This window comes from Geotrypetes seraphini, chromosome 3 (genome assembly GCF_902459505.1).
Source record: "Geotrypetes seraphini chromosome 3, aGeoSer1.1, whole genome shotgun sequence".
Classification (NCBI taxonomy): Eukaryota; Metazoa; Chordata; class Amphibia; order Gymnophiona; family Dermophiidae; genus Geotrypetes; species Geotrypetes seraphini.
Genome location: NC_047086.1, coordinates 368,999,390 through 369,014,071, shown reverse-complemented (window position 1 = coordinate 369,014,071; position 14,682 = coordinate 368,999,390). Strand labels below are relative to the sequence as shown.

At 39.1% G+C, this 14,682-nt stretch overlaps 1 protein-coding gene across 8 annotated transcripts in view; it reads right to left on the bottom strand.

Annotated features, from left to right (window-relative positions):
* Positions 1 to 14,682, bottom strand: part of MAP4K3 (mitogen-activated protein kinase kinase kinase kinase 3) — a 294,708-nt gene that overhangs the window by 110,093 nt on the left and 169,933 nt on the right. For 5 of the 8 annotated variants that reach the window (XM_033936081.1, XM_033936076.1, XM_033936077.1 and 2 more), the window contains one exon: positions 11,896 to 11,958. The exons of the other annotated variants lie outside the window; for them this stretch is intronic. In XM_033936081.1, the coding sequence (XP_033791972.1) occupies positions 11,896 to 11,958 (63 nt within the window). The remainder of the gene's footprint in view (positions 1 to 11,895; positions 11,959 to 14,682) is intronic. 8 annotated transcript variants of the gene reach the window in all.

The window sequence follows — 14,682 nt, the reverse complement described above, 5'->3', positions numbered from 1 at the left end:
GAAGAAGATGAGGCTAACAAAGAGAACCAGTTCATTGATGCCCTGCCTTTCTTTGGCAGTAAGATAAAACTGCTGCTGGAACAGAAATATCTTCAACTGTGCATTTGTTTTATCTGCATTCGGGAAGCTGCTAATGAAAATTAAACAGAGCTCAAGAAGCTCCTTGTACTCTTCCCCTGGATGTGATGCATTCAAGGCTGTTCTGCAGAAAGCTGCAAGTTCTTTCTGAAGGACTAATGCGTCTCCATATCATATCGTTCACAGCATCCTCATAGGAATCTTGGTCTATGTATGGCTGATTTTGCTGAAATCTTTTGAACACTGCAGCATCTGGTCATCCACTAACTCCAAACAGTTGGGTGAAGACACTTCCAAATACTAGTTCCATCATATGATGTCGACAGGCAAGTGCATTTACCAATTTTCAGGTCTGCATTACTTGCAGTGGCATCAACCTCTAGTTCCCGGACATGTCTCCAAACACTCCATTCATCCAGTACTGTGAGACAAGTTTCAGCCTGTTGCGTACCAGTTCCACAGCCAATTTTTGAAATTCAGAATAACCTCGCTTCTCTTTTGCCAGTGACAAGTACCACAATTCCATCAACAATTTCTTTACTTCTAGTAATATCCAGGAGGGGGTTTCCATCCCAATGCAGCAGTAATGGAGTTTTTGCTATTTCATCAAGGAATTCATCCTTCAGTGTGGCTGCCTTCTCACGCACGGTTCTTGCACCATAAACAGGATGAGCTTTGTGATCATGTCATTTGATTTACATCAAGGCCAAGTGCTGTAGCAACAGCACCAATGACAAATGTGACATCCGTCTGGCAAATTATCACAAACTAATGCTCTGGCAACTTCAAAATGTGCAAGGATGTTCACCTTTGTCTGTTCTGACCAAGAACTGGATCAATGGTTTCTGCTGATTTAAAAATCAACATCTGAATCTGAACAACTGTCAAGAGTCAACTTCAGCAATATTCTTCGAATTAGAAAATCTACTAGTTTGAGGAAGAAAAGTAGCAGTTGGCTATGTAGAATTACTGCCAATTACATTTTCTGCCTCTACTTTGGCTGAAAACTTACTAAATCTTTCTTCTTCTGCTCTATTTCTATTCTCCTTCTTTACAAGTACAATGTCAATACCGGCCATGCTACATGATGAAACATTTTGCATCTGCATGATTAGAAAACAGAAATTGACTGTCTTCTTTGATTTTCATTGTGACTAATGTATCACTGGTAGCAACATCAAAAAGATGGATAAGATATTCTTTGAAGGCTTCTTGATAAACCGGATCACAATTGTTGCATCTGTGCTCATTCTTTTTTAGCTTCTCATATTCAAAGTTTCAACAATATGCGAATCCCTGAGTCTATACATTGATGTGGTATTCTTGCATGCTGCCAAATTTCCAAGACCTTGAACATGGCCAGATGAGCTGCCTCTTTTAAAGCAGCCTTTTTGTCAGTGTGCAATATCATCAATTGAAGAACATCTCCCGTTGGTTGGAAGATGTAAATTGGACAACTCATCAGTGCCCTTCCCTAGTAGCCATACTTCAAGCACTGCTTCTAATCTTTGATATTATTCTTATTATCCTAAACTGTTATCAACTCAGTTTTCAACTGCCTATTTATCACTAAACTAACTTTCTGCTTTGCAGCAGTACTAGAACTAAGTTATTATTTAAATAACAATAAAACTGCTGTTGCCAATAATAACAAGCTTCAAAGATTAGCTATTTAGTATCCAACCAATATTAAGTAACAGTTTCTAACCACATTACCACACTGTTATGAATAGCTGGCCACATTATGAGGCTATTGTAAGCCTCTAAATTTGTCCCAAACTAGTACAAATTTTAACCATACCTTATCTACATGATGTAGAACATATTCAGACTTATGTCCTTATAAGGCTGAATTTTTACCAGTCTTATGGCCATCCTACTGGTTACAACTTGAACACATTATTAAATATAAGATACTGACATTAACACATGAGAATACACTTATCTATTTAGCCCGTCTCCATTTCCTACATCCTTGCATGTTATTTTTATTCTCTCAATGATCATCAAGTTTCAAGTTTAATAAAATTTTTCTAAGCGATGAACATTTTAAAATTACAATATTTGGGGAACAATACAATACTTAGTAATATCAACTTCTGCACAGGGAAGTAGGGAATCAACCAGGATTTGTGTTTTTTTATTGATACCCCTTCCTTTTGGAACACCTTACCATGACATTTACATTCAGAAACTGCTGCAATATGGAGTGGAGGAATAGCCTAATGATTATTACAGTGGCCTGAGAACCAGGAGAACTGGTTCAGTTCCCACTGCAGCTCCTTGTGACTAGCCAAGCCACTTAATCTTCTGTTGCTCCAGATACAATACTGTGTATGCCAACCACTTTAATTGTAACCTCAGAAAGGCAGTATATCAATTTCCATCTCTTTTCCCTTTCCAGTGTTGCTACAACAGAAGAAAAGGATACCATGACCAGGGATTACAATTTGGCCTCGTTAGTCTTTCTGCAGAGATTCAAAATTTATTTTGTGTTGCCTTCCATGCATACCCTTCTCATATTTGCTTTTCCTAGAAATCTTCTGAAAGTATAGGGAAAGTAAAGTATTATAACCAACTAACTTGTGTGGAAAGAATATGCATAAGTTTCCTATATTTAAAAAAAACCCCAAAATCCATAAATACATACATATTTTCCCTTTTTAAAAAATGATCTCAGGGAAAGTTCTCACATTCACTTATACCTGGTTCTCAGGCATCCATGAATCTGCCAGATTATTTTACAAACGTGCATAAGTTTATAAAATATGTGCCTGCAATGCAAACTTTCTTCCCCAAGACAAACTTACGTATATATAGGGCACGTGAGTTCAGACACCTATACCTTAATGCTGTAAAAGTCTATTTTTGCATGTAAAATGCTGATTTAGCATTAGAAACATTGCATCCAAATCCTCCTCCCCTTTGCCAATCACGCGATAATGCAATAGATAAAAAAAAATCTTTTAAATACAGGTGTTTGGTTTTCAAATTAGCAAATTTAGGGAAATCCTCAAACACAAAATAAGAATATAGGCACAGCAATAACAGAGAAAAAAATATCCATTCCAGTGAGAGATCACTGAAATCTTCTATAAGACTACCCAAACACTGAATAAATCCACAGAAATTGGGAGCAATGACAATAACAACAAAATGAAAGAACATACTAAAGATATTAACCCCCTTCCCCCTTTTAAAAAACCACAAAAATGTTTTTTAGTGCTGGACGGCACGCTGATTGCTCTGCGCTGCTCCCGACACTCATAGAAACTCTACGAGTGACAGAGCAGCGCACTGGCTGGCCCTAAAAACTGATTAATTGTGGTTTTGTAAAAAAAAAAAAAAAAATGGGGGGGGGGAGGGTTAAATTTGGTAATACCCATACCATCAAAAATTATCCAACTAAGGATCAGTCACTGATGTTTCAGCTTCTTTGCTATCTAGAAAAGCTTCCAAATTATTAAGGTCAAAGATGCATCTAACATGAGTGGCTTAGCCAGAACCAGTTTTTGTTTTGTTTTGTTTTGAAGAGGGCACTAGGCATACAGGTCTGGGTTGTGCTTGTTTCACTCATCGACAAATGGCAGCATCAAATTCACCTAAGTAGTCTGGATAATACTACAAAGCATTCTGAACTCAATTATTTCAAGCACTTACCAATGAACATAAAACTGCATACAGAGACCCTATAGAAACAATTCAATTTTATTTACAGACAATTCCAGAGGCAGTATTCCTTAACTTAATTTCAATTTCATCAGGCATGTGTCTCTGTTCAAAAAGTATCAGACCTTAATTTTTATTGCATATATAAATAAAGCTAGGTAGGCATGGTTTGGTGCACATATATAGGTAACCCTAATGCGCATGCTTGAATTTTTTACCTCCTACAGAAGCTGTCAGTTGCCGGCAGATCGCCGATAAATAAGGAAGTGTTAGTGAGCGCCATCTGATTTTTGTTTTTCACAAAATGACAGAAAAAGTTGAACGCTACTGCATTAAATTTTGTGTAAAGCTTGGCGATTCCCAAGTGGAAATGATCTGCAAGATTCAACAGGCCTTCAGGGATGAAGCAATGGGCACCTCAGATAAAGGAGTGGTACAACTGCTTCAGAGATGGCCATACATCAGTGGAGAGAGAAGCACGTTCTGGTAGGTACAATCCATGTTTATTCACACTTTAAAGAAGTCAAGCAAATTGGTGAGGCAAGACCTCCCTCAGCTGAACCCATGCTAACTAAGTCTCATTAAATCATGTTTGTCTACATGCTCCACAGTTTTATTTTTTTATAATTGTTTTCACTATTTTGCCTGGCACTGAGGTCAGGCTTACCAGTCTGTAATTCCCCAGATCTCCCCTGGAACCCTTTTTAAAAACTGGCATAACATTGGCCACCCTCCACAAGCATCTTTTCCAGGGACAGGGAAATAGTAAAATTAGAATACATTAACTGAGGTTGTGGGGTAGAAGTCTTAGGAGTAATGTCAGGAAATACTTTTTCAAGGAGAGGGTGGTTGATGCCTGGAATGGCTCCTGAGTAAGGTGGTGTAGACAAAAATTATAATGGAATTCAAAAAGGCATGGGACAGATACAGAGGATTCCTAATTGGAAAGGGGACAATATAAAAACAAAAAACTTAAATGGCTGCATGTGTGTTGAAGACTGACCCACATAATAATAATAATAACTTTATTTTTGTATACCGCAGTACCAGAATAGTCCAGAGCGGTTTACATGGCAAGAGACTGTACATCTACAGCGAAGTTACAAATAAATTAATCAATCAATATAGCTTAGCAAGTCGGGAGCAGGCAAGAAGGAGATAGCGAGATTATATACAAAATAATGAAAACCAAATAATGTATAAAATACAAATGATTCAACACTGGCCATGTTTCAGCAAAATATAAATGCCTTCATCGGGGGTCTTATTGAGTCTTTGGTTGTCTTAAATATAAAAGTCACAAAAAATTAAAGTAGTTAAGAGGCTACAAACAAACAGAACGCCCATACAAACCTCTAATGTTTGGTTGGTTTTCATTCTGTGGATCACTTCAAGTTTCTTTATTTTTTGATATACCATTTATCAAACAGGTATCTCAACTGTTTACAATAGAATGAAATTTAAAAGAAAAAAAATTAAAATTAAAGATATAATATATCTGGAGTTAAAATTAAAAAATAAAAAGGGAACATCAACGGACTGATGTACATGAAATGAGGGGGAGGAGATAATAGGTAAGTTAATAAATACATTGAGATTGAAAATAAAAATGAGGCGAGTAGAAGGAGGAAAGATACATTATGGTAGGGCTCGCTTCAAAAGAAATGTCCCCCCCCCCAAAATACTTCAATGAGCTATTTGAGAATTATTTGAAAAAGATGAGATTTGAGATTATAAGCATCTTTAAAAAAAAAAGTCTTGAGTTTAGACTTGAATTTTTCTAAAGAGTTTTCTAGACGGAGGATCCAATGGGACTGTATAAACCCTTTGTTGATTGTTTCTAAGGTTTTTCTGGATGTGTATTAAATTACAAACTGGTTCATCTGATTTTCTGTTCCACAGTATTTTGTTAATTTGCTGTTTCCTTTGTGGAACATTTCTGTGCTATTTGCATTTTGTTGTTTTATCTTCTTGAGTAGTGCTTAGAGAGTAACTCCAGCAGTTGGATTCAAGAGAGAACCCAGTCATGCATAAAAATCTAATCCTAGCCCTAGATCACTTGGTCCAGGATAACATGACTATTTACTGCAAGAAGGTGAAAGGTCTCCTAAAATCGATCATTCAGAGTGGCAGATGACCTTGCAGATCAACTAGCCAAGGAAAGTACCATCATGGATGAACTTTGGCAATGCAAGAGTACTTTATTTTTGAACATTGTGGTTATCACCAGACAGAAAGTTATATAACATGCTGATACATCCATGGTATTTGCCCTTCTTTAATCTCATAACCATGCAGAATAAAGATCAATCCATTGGAAAGTTCAACCCATATACAGTGGTATCTCGGTTTACGAGTGCAACAGTTTGCGAGTGTTTTGCAAGACAAGAGTGTTTTGCAAGTGGGGTTGCTTTTTCTGATCAATGTTGGAGGGGGTGTGGACAGATGGGCTCCTTCTGGCATATTTGTTGGACCTGCCCCAAGGTTAAGGAATACTGGCATATGGTAGGGCAGTTGCTGGTCCAAATTATGGGGAAACATGTCCTGGTCCTGATGGAATGCTGTCTGCTTAATGCGCCTATCCCGGGGTTTTTACCTCAGGAACATAGTCTGGCCATCTTTGTGGTAACCCTAGCGAGGGTGGCTTTAGCTGGCTGTTGGTGATCCGCTAAGTTGCCGGAGCAGGGACAATTACTTAATCGTTTGAGTGCTGTCCAACTTCTGTGTGAATTGACTGCTATGCGCTGGATGCGCATGAAGCCCTACCGGAAAGTATGGTCTGGTTATGTCATCTGGCAGACTTCCTCACTTCACACTGGACGAGAATTGGGTTAGGATGGGGGGGGGGGTTGGGATGGGGGGCTTCGATTGGGGGGTGGTTTGGGTGGTGGGTTGCTCTGGTTTGGGGGCGGGGCATTAGCACTGTTCATGGTTCCTTATTTTGCGGGATGATTTTTTATCATAGTTAGATTGTAAGTGTCTACGAGAGGTTTCATGACTTATGGTTGTATTTGACGTTTGCATTTTACATTGTGTTTTCAGTTGTATTCTTGCTTAAAAATCCACTAAACAATTTTGGTAAAAAAAAAAAAAAAAAAAAGTTTGCTCACCCCTGCTCTAGGGTGTATTGATGTTCAACTGCTTACTGCAATGTTTACAGTGCTACCTTTTCATAGGTATGCATTTGATATGCGACTACTGGAAGTAAGTGCTACTACTGACCGATTTTAGTTTTGTATTACTTCACAACATGCCTAATGGTAAGATTTTGGATTTAGATTTTGCTCACACCATTCTCAATTGTACATATCCTGCAAACAATAGGATGGTTGGATAGGTTGGTGTGAGCTTGGACGGCATTTGGAACCTATGACACCACCAGACTTTGTAGTCTACGGCCCGGAAATATCAAAGAAGAGACAAATTAATCTAATCACGTATTTTTTTAATGGGTATAACTTATGACACACTGGATGGATCGTACATCTCCTTCTATTTAGGGCAGCTAAAACCCATTCATCGTTACTTCACTGATTCTGACTTCACCACATTGTTATATGCCTTTGTTCTATCCCACCTGAACTATTGCAATGGTCTTTACACCGGTCTACCGGCCAAAGAGCAGAACTGTCTACAAAGAGTCCAAAATGCTGCAGTGTGAATCCTAAAAAAACCTTGGCCCTTTCAACTGTACCTCCCCAGCACTGATCTAGGTCCACTGGCTCCCAATATACCAACACAATATCTTCAAACAACTAGTATTAGCATTTAAATGCTTCCACGACATGACATCTTTGTAGCGAGGAATCTCCCAATATACCACTTTCGGCGGCCCCTCCATTCACAATGGGAACTCAGACTTTCCAACCATCCAGCAATCAGCCTCCACCTGGAGACATCCCCAAAGTGATCATATTCCTATAGCATGCCTAAATTATGGAATCGACTCCCTCCTGCCATTAGGGCAATTAATAACCTTCTGCCCTTCCGGAAAGCAGTAAGGACACTTCTTTTCATGGACCAGATCAATTCTGGTCTCAAACTTTAACAGACCTTGTTTCAACGTACCTTACCTCGGAACACCTGAGCCTGCCAACCAGTTCTTCTACCGTTCACTCCAGATATGTTAATACCCATTTGTGACTCTATGGTTTCATTTTCTTAGATCTGCAAAGCATGTGTTTCTTAGTCACATTCTCTATGTTGTAAGTTATTGATTTTATAGCTTTGTGTCTTGATCCTGTAGCATGTTATTGACTAACGTACGTTATCTCTGTTTCTGAAAACTTTGTTTATGTGCAGGGCCGGATTAATGGGTAGGCCCAGTAGGCACATGCCTAGGGCTCAAACTTGTCAGGGGGCCCCGCTGAAGGACGACAAACAACAAATACTGTACCTTTTTAAAATTCCAGCAGGACCCCACCCCTCCACCCCATAACTTTTTTTCATTCCGGCAGGGCCGAACCCCCCATACCTTTTTAACTCTTCCTGATATCTTCTGGCAGTGGCAGAGTGGCACACATGCAGGCGCGCGCTGCCTGGTCCTGCGCCGCTCCCTGAATGGCTGCCATCAGTTCTCGCAATGGGGAGGGGCAGGGCTATGGGGTGCAGTATACTTGTGTGCCTAGGGGCCCTTGAAAAATTAATCCTGCCCTATGTATGTATCCTTATAACCTGTTCTGGGCTCCTGGGGAGGATGGGCTATAAAAATGAATAAATAAATAAATTTACTATGCTACTATATATGTTACATTCAGGTAAACTAGGTATTTTCCTGTCCCTGGAGGGCTTACATTGAAAGTTTATACCTAAAGGCAACAGAGGGTTTTAGTGACATGTCCAAGATCTCAAGGATTGGCAATTGGATTTGAGCCTGCTGCTGTAATCATTAGGTACAGATAATACATATACCAAGCATGTTTAGTAACCCAAATATAAATTAAAGGGTAGCACATCTGGCACCTGGTGGCCATTTGGCCACCTACCAAAAACACTGATGGGCAAACAATCTCATGGTTATCAGTAAACACAGATTTCTGTTATAGTGCCGTTGAACATCTCTCTTAACATAGCCAAGAGGAAGATGCTGGATTGGGGAGCTAGGACTGACTGGGAACCAAGTGTCAAATTATCAGTGTATATTTCCTGAATGATGCAAATATTGTTCTGTTTAATAATTTGGTGCATTATTTTATGGGATTAGGGGCCTTGGGACTTGTATACCGTCTTTTTGTAGTTATACAACCGCACTCAAAGCAGTTTACATACAGGTACTTCCCTATCTGTCCCGGTGGGCTCACAATCTATCTAATGTACCTGGGGCAGTGGAGGATTAAGTGACTTGCCCAGGGTCACAGGGAGCAGCACGGGGTTTAACCCACCACCTCAGGGTGCTGAGGCTGTAGCTCTAACTACTACACCACACATAATTCACTGGAGTGCTCCATGTACGTATTATCATCTGTAACAGCTAGTACAGCTAAACCAGAGAAATACAGTGAATGGGTCCTTCCATGATGTCTAAAAACACCCCCACTGTCCCTGTACTGATCAGGGCTGTGGAGTCGGAGGAAATTTTGGGTACCTGGAGTCGGAGTCAGAAGTACAAAAAACTGAGGAGTCGGATCATTTATCTACCGACTCCATTTTTGAACTTGGCATACCAATCACGAGCGCTTCTTTCAACTATAGCACCCACTATATACATAGCACAAATGTTGCGAGCAGCTTCTGCAGCCTTAGAACCTTGATTATAAGCAAAAAGGAGGTGGTGTCGAAAATGCTCATTTCTCTCAACTTGACATTCCATTTTAACGATCTGAAAATTAACCAGTGCTGTGGAGTCGGAGTCGGAGGAAATTTCGGGTACCTGGAGTCGGAGTCAGAGTCTGAAGTACAAAAAACTGAGGAGTCGGAGTCGGAACATTTATCTACCGACTCCACAGCCCTGGTACTGATGACACAGGTATTGCCACTCCAAGGATTTAAATTTGCCCTGTTACAACACCCCATCCTACTCTGCTTAAACCCATCCCAAACATCCAATTCACTGACCACTGCTCTTGCTTAGATGCTAGCCAGAACATGCATACATTATAGAATATAATTTACATGTGTATTGGTATGCTGCACTCAATCTTCACCCATGTGCACACTTGCTGGGAAAGTGTACGCCATCAAAAAACAAGGTGAATGCTTTTCTGCTAGCGAGTGTTCTATGAAGTGATTTACAGGCATTCCTGCTGCCTGAAACTAGGTGATTTCTTATAGAATGCTTGTTGAGTTGAACATTCTCAATCATTTTGAAAAGTTGACTCCTATGACCACTGCTGCCATACTAAATGGACTTTTTTTAGTGTTTTCTCCACAGTTAGGAACATGAAAAGTTACAGGTCGTAGCAACACACATAAAATTGCTTGCAAAATTTACTCATGGATGAAGATGAGCCAGGAGCTCATTCACAACCCCTAGCTAAAATTTTACAAAAACGTAATACATTGCAAATATTTTCACAGGTTAGTACATAATGTTCTAAGGGTGGAAATCATCAACCTTAAGATCAGCATCTATTTAGTTTACCCTTCACCATACTAATTATAGTAGAGTCTATTCATGATATCTCTCCAGTTGCTTAAAAGAGAAGGCTACTCTAGACCACAAATCATCTATGGGATTTGGTCACAGGAGACAATTATAAACACTGTTTTCATTCCCTATCTCAAATCTCCAATTATGGTACTCCCAAATACATAGCCTCTATAAGACTTAACTTCTCTGCCAATGGAAAGAGAAAGCATTTTAATTTTAAAATGTAGTGCTTCCTTCTGCAGAACAAAAGCTTTATTGATATCTTCTTTAAAAAGGTAATACATATCACAGTTCTGATGTCTAGAGCACACATCCCAGCAAATTATAGAAGACTTTAGTTGATGACCACTTTTATTTCAAGTTGCCTACCAAGGATCACAAAATATGCACTGCAACAATGATAGTAAACTCGATACAGTAAAATCATGTTATAACGGACTCGCTTATAACAGAACCTCGTCTACAGCGGACAAGGTCCGCTGGTCCCGGCCGTGCACCTTTATAAACATGCAGAAAATCATTGCATACAGCGGACTCGCATATAACGGACTTTCGGATATAGCAGACAACCAATTTGGTCCCCAGAGCCACTTTTAGCTGTAGTTTTGTTTGGCTATAACGGACATGCAGGCTCCGCCTACAAGGCACGTGGTGTGCCAGTGATATAGTATCAAAATGCAGCCCAGAAGAAAATGACATTATTTTTCTTTCCAGTACAGTACAACATGCTTTAGAACATCTTTTAGTGTTCTGGTTTTGCAATCATTTCGTGCCATACCAATGTTTTGCTGAGTTTTGTTATTGATGTTGCTGATATGCTTGTGCAGTGACTGTTGTTCATTGATTGTATGTTGTTTTAGTTGACCTAAATAAAGTTTTTTAAAAAATTTAACTCTGGATATAACAGACTGTTTTTCCAGGTCCCTTGAAGTCCGTTATAACGAGATTATACTATAACAGAAATAACCAAAGTTGTAAAAAAAGTGAGTGGTCATTTAACAGTCTCCCTGTGTTTAAATTTCTTCATGAAATTTTAATAAATTTGACATCAGTCAGTGTTACTTAAATCTGTGTACCAAATTTAAGTCATCTGTGTACCAAATTTAAGTCATTACACAGTTAGACAAATCAGCAAGATAAAAATAAATAAAAACGTGTGTGTGTTTGTAAAATTAGTATCAACAGCAATACAAAATAAATTACAGGGTATGATTCAGCAAAAGCCACTCCAAAGTATCACAACATCTAACTAACTTCTCATGTTTCAATTACCAACAGGTATCAAACTGCTTGTTACACAGCCTTCCTTTTGTTAAAAAAAACAACAAATGGAAACACAGTTAGACACATAACCTAATCAATGTCTTATGCTTGGTATCCATCTATGTATCTATAGCTACAAAGCCAGCTACAAACATATAAGCTACTTAAATGCAGTATGCACAGACAAAAATTTCTTCTAGCAAAGGACAAAGTAAAACAATGTTAAAAAGTTTGTAAAGCAAGAAGAAAACCACAAAAGCCAACGCTTACAAAGAAAATCAGAAGGTGAAAAATACCAGATTAGATCTTGCAGTGTAGTATATTTCTTCTGAACTGTCCAAAAAATCGTCACTGTCGAGCTGTTCAGCAGACAGAGACCAAGAAACTCGTTATTTACATTAAGACTCCTAGTCACAGATATACAAAGGGAAATGCACATGAGAGGGCTAGTCTTAGCAGAAAATAGGTTGTTTAAACAAGAACAAACACATGATGAGCAGTTTTACAAAGGAAAAAATATTTTCACTTCATACTTAGTACAAATCATTTAAGTGCCACTATGGCTTGACAATTAGCAAAATCACAAAAAAAAATGACCTTGTATTTTTACCACTTCCATCAAATAATATACCTGTCTGATAGAAAGTGATATACAATCATTACATTGACATGCACATAATGGTTTTAAGACTTTGGCGATTACCCATAGTAGTTTGCGACTTTTGGTGAAATACACGTTTATCTTTCCAGCTTTTTTTGTGACCATTTTTTCCTTTCTTTTTTACCATGGACCCCTGATGAAGGTTGTCCGAAACACGGACCGTGTTGGGTCCCTTGCTTAGTAAAAATATTTTTAGATATAATTTATTTGTCACAATAAAAATTGCCTGCATCGTGTACACGCCTGCAGTTTTGGATTGTTTGCTTCTGTTTAAGATAAAGTAAAAATAAACTCTTCTAATCATGAAATCACCTGTTGAAATAATGTGCATTTGTTCACGTGACATTCCTAACAAGTGAGCAACACATTTAATGTTTATTTTTATCAAGTATTGCACATCTCAGTCTCTAACCCAGCTGATTTATCAGGTCAGTTTTAAAATGTAGTCAAAGTATGAACTATTCTGCCTAACATCTCTGTAAACTGAAATGGCACATGCAAACATTTTTTAAAAGAAAACCAGAAATAAGCAGAAAACTTTAAAATTTCTAACACACATCAAACTTGCACCAAATTAAGAATAGGACAGTTTTTTAAATTGCACAACAGAACCTGACCAAACCCAGAATCTTTAGTTTCTCCTGAAACCAAATCTGCGACCAAAATTAGCAGCTTGATTTCAGAAGAAAATTAATCAACCCCCCCCCCCCCTTCCCACCTTAGTGAAGTCCTGGTGATCTAGTGACCCTACTCGGTTCTGTCCTTTGTGCTGCTCCAATCCAAATGGCTGTGAGCCTCGCAAATCTGCCAAAAGAAATCCTCGCAATCATTTTGCAACTGGGACCAACACGGACAGAAACGATGGAAAATGGCTGCCAGAACCTTTCATGGCAGTCATTTGGATTGGAACAATTCAAAGGACAGGAATGAGTGGAGTTTGTTCCTGTCATCAAAAGAGAGATTACGAGACCACCAGGGTCACTTTGAGGGAACAGCGACATGGGGCAGGAATGAGTGGGGTCATTTCTGTTCCCAAAGAGATCACTAGACCACCAGAGCTTCACAAAGTTAGGCCTGGGAAGAGCCCATGGTTGGTTTGGTGGGAAAATGTGGGGGTAGATGAAACATTTGGATTCAGCTGAAAATGCACAGATATTTTCAGCTGAATCACAAACGGAAGATTACGTTCTTCCCTTTGGTAATCTTCTTTCTGTTAATCCACTATGTATTCTGTTAATCCACTATGTATTCAATCCGAACCCATGAACCGGGTTTTCTGCACCTCCCACTTAGCAGTGGAGTATAGTGCCCCCTTCAGTTTAATCTCAAAGCAAATCGATCAGCACTGGAATAAAGCATACACAGGAGACTTCCCTGTCAACATAACACAACTGTTTTGTTCTACAACATATAAGATAACAATTAATTAGTAAGAAACAAGAAAACATGCATGAACATAACAGCAACAATAACAAACCAGCTGTGTGCAACGAGCAAAGGCATAAAAAGAGTCAACGGCTAAAGAATTCACTTACCTATACAAGATGACCTCCCACATGGCTTTCTGTGGGCAAGAAGATTCTTAAGCCTGAAAGGAGAAATATCTGAGAGAAAAAATATGCAGACGTTATAGAATAGTCAGAGTAGACTGAGGGTGGGCCAAACAGAATCCATAGTGGATTAACAGAAAGAAGATTTCCAAAGGTAAGAACCTAATCTTCCATTCTATTACATCTACTCTGGATTCTGTACAATAGGTGACATACCAGAGCAATGGCAACGTCTAGGGTAGTACAGAAGAGTCTGCCCATAACACTGAGGCACCAAAGGTGGTATCCAATGAAGCCGCCACATCCACTCTGTAAAATCTCATAAAGATATGAAGACCAAGTAGCCGCCCTGCAAATCTCAGCTGGATGAACTGTTCAGGACTCTGCTGTGATGCTCCTGGTCAAGTGCACTTTAAGAGAAAACGGCGGCTGCTGTCCCCAGGCGATAAATGGCAATGAAATGGCCATGTGAATCCATCTGGCAATAGAGGTCTTGAATGCTGGCTTACCCCGCTGGACTGACTAGTCAGTACACAAAGATGGTCTGAAAGGAACAAATCATTTGTTCTTTCCAGTATTGAAGTTCTGTATTACTCTTTTCACATCCAATTTCTGTAATATCTTATTTCTTATCCGACCCTGTGGGATGAAAAGCAGGAAGATGAACTTCCTGATTGACCTGGAAATCAGCAACAGAAGAAAAGAACAATACAGTACAGAGGGATACTACTGCATCCGTGATTTTGAGGAAGGGCTGTCTACAAAAGAGAGCTTGAAAGTCAGAAATACATCTTGCTGAGACGATTGCCACAAAGAATACTGCTTAACCATAAAGTCCAGAAGGATGCATACTTAAGCAGCTTCAGTAAGAC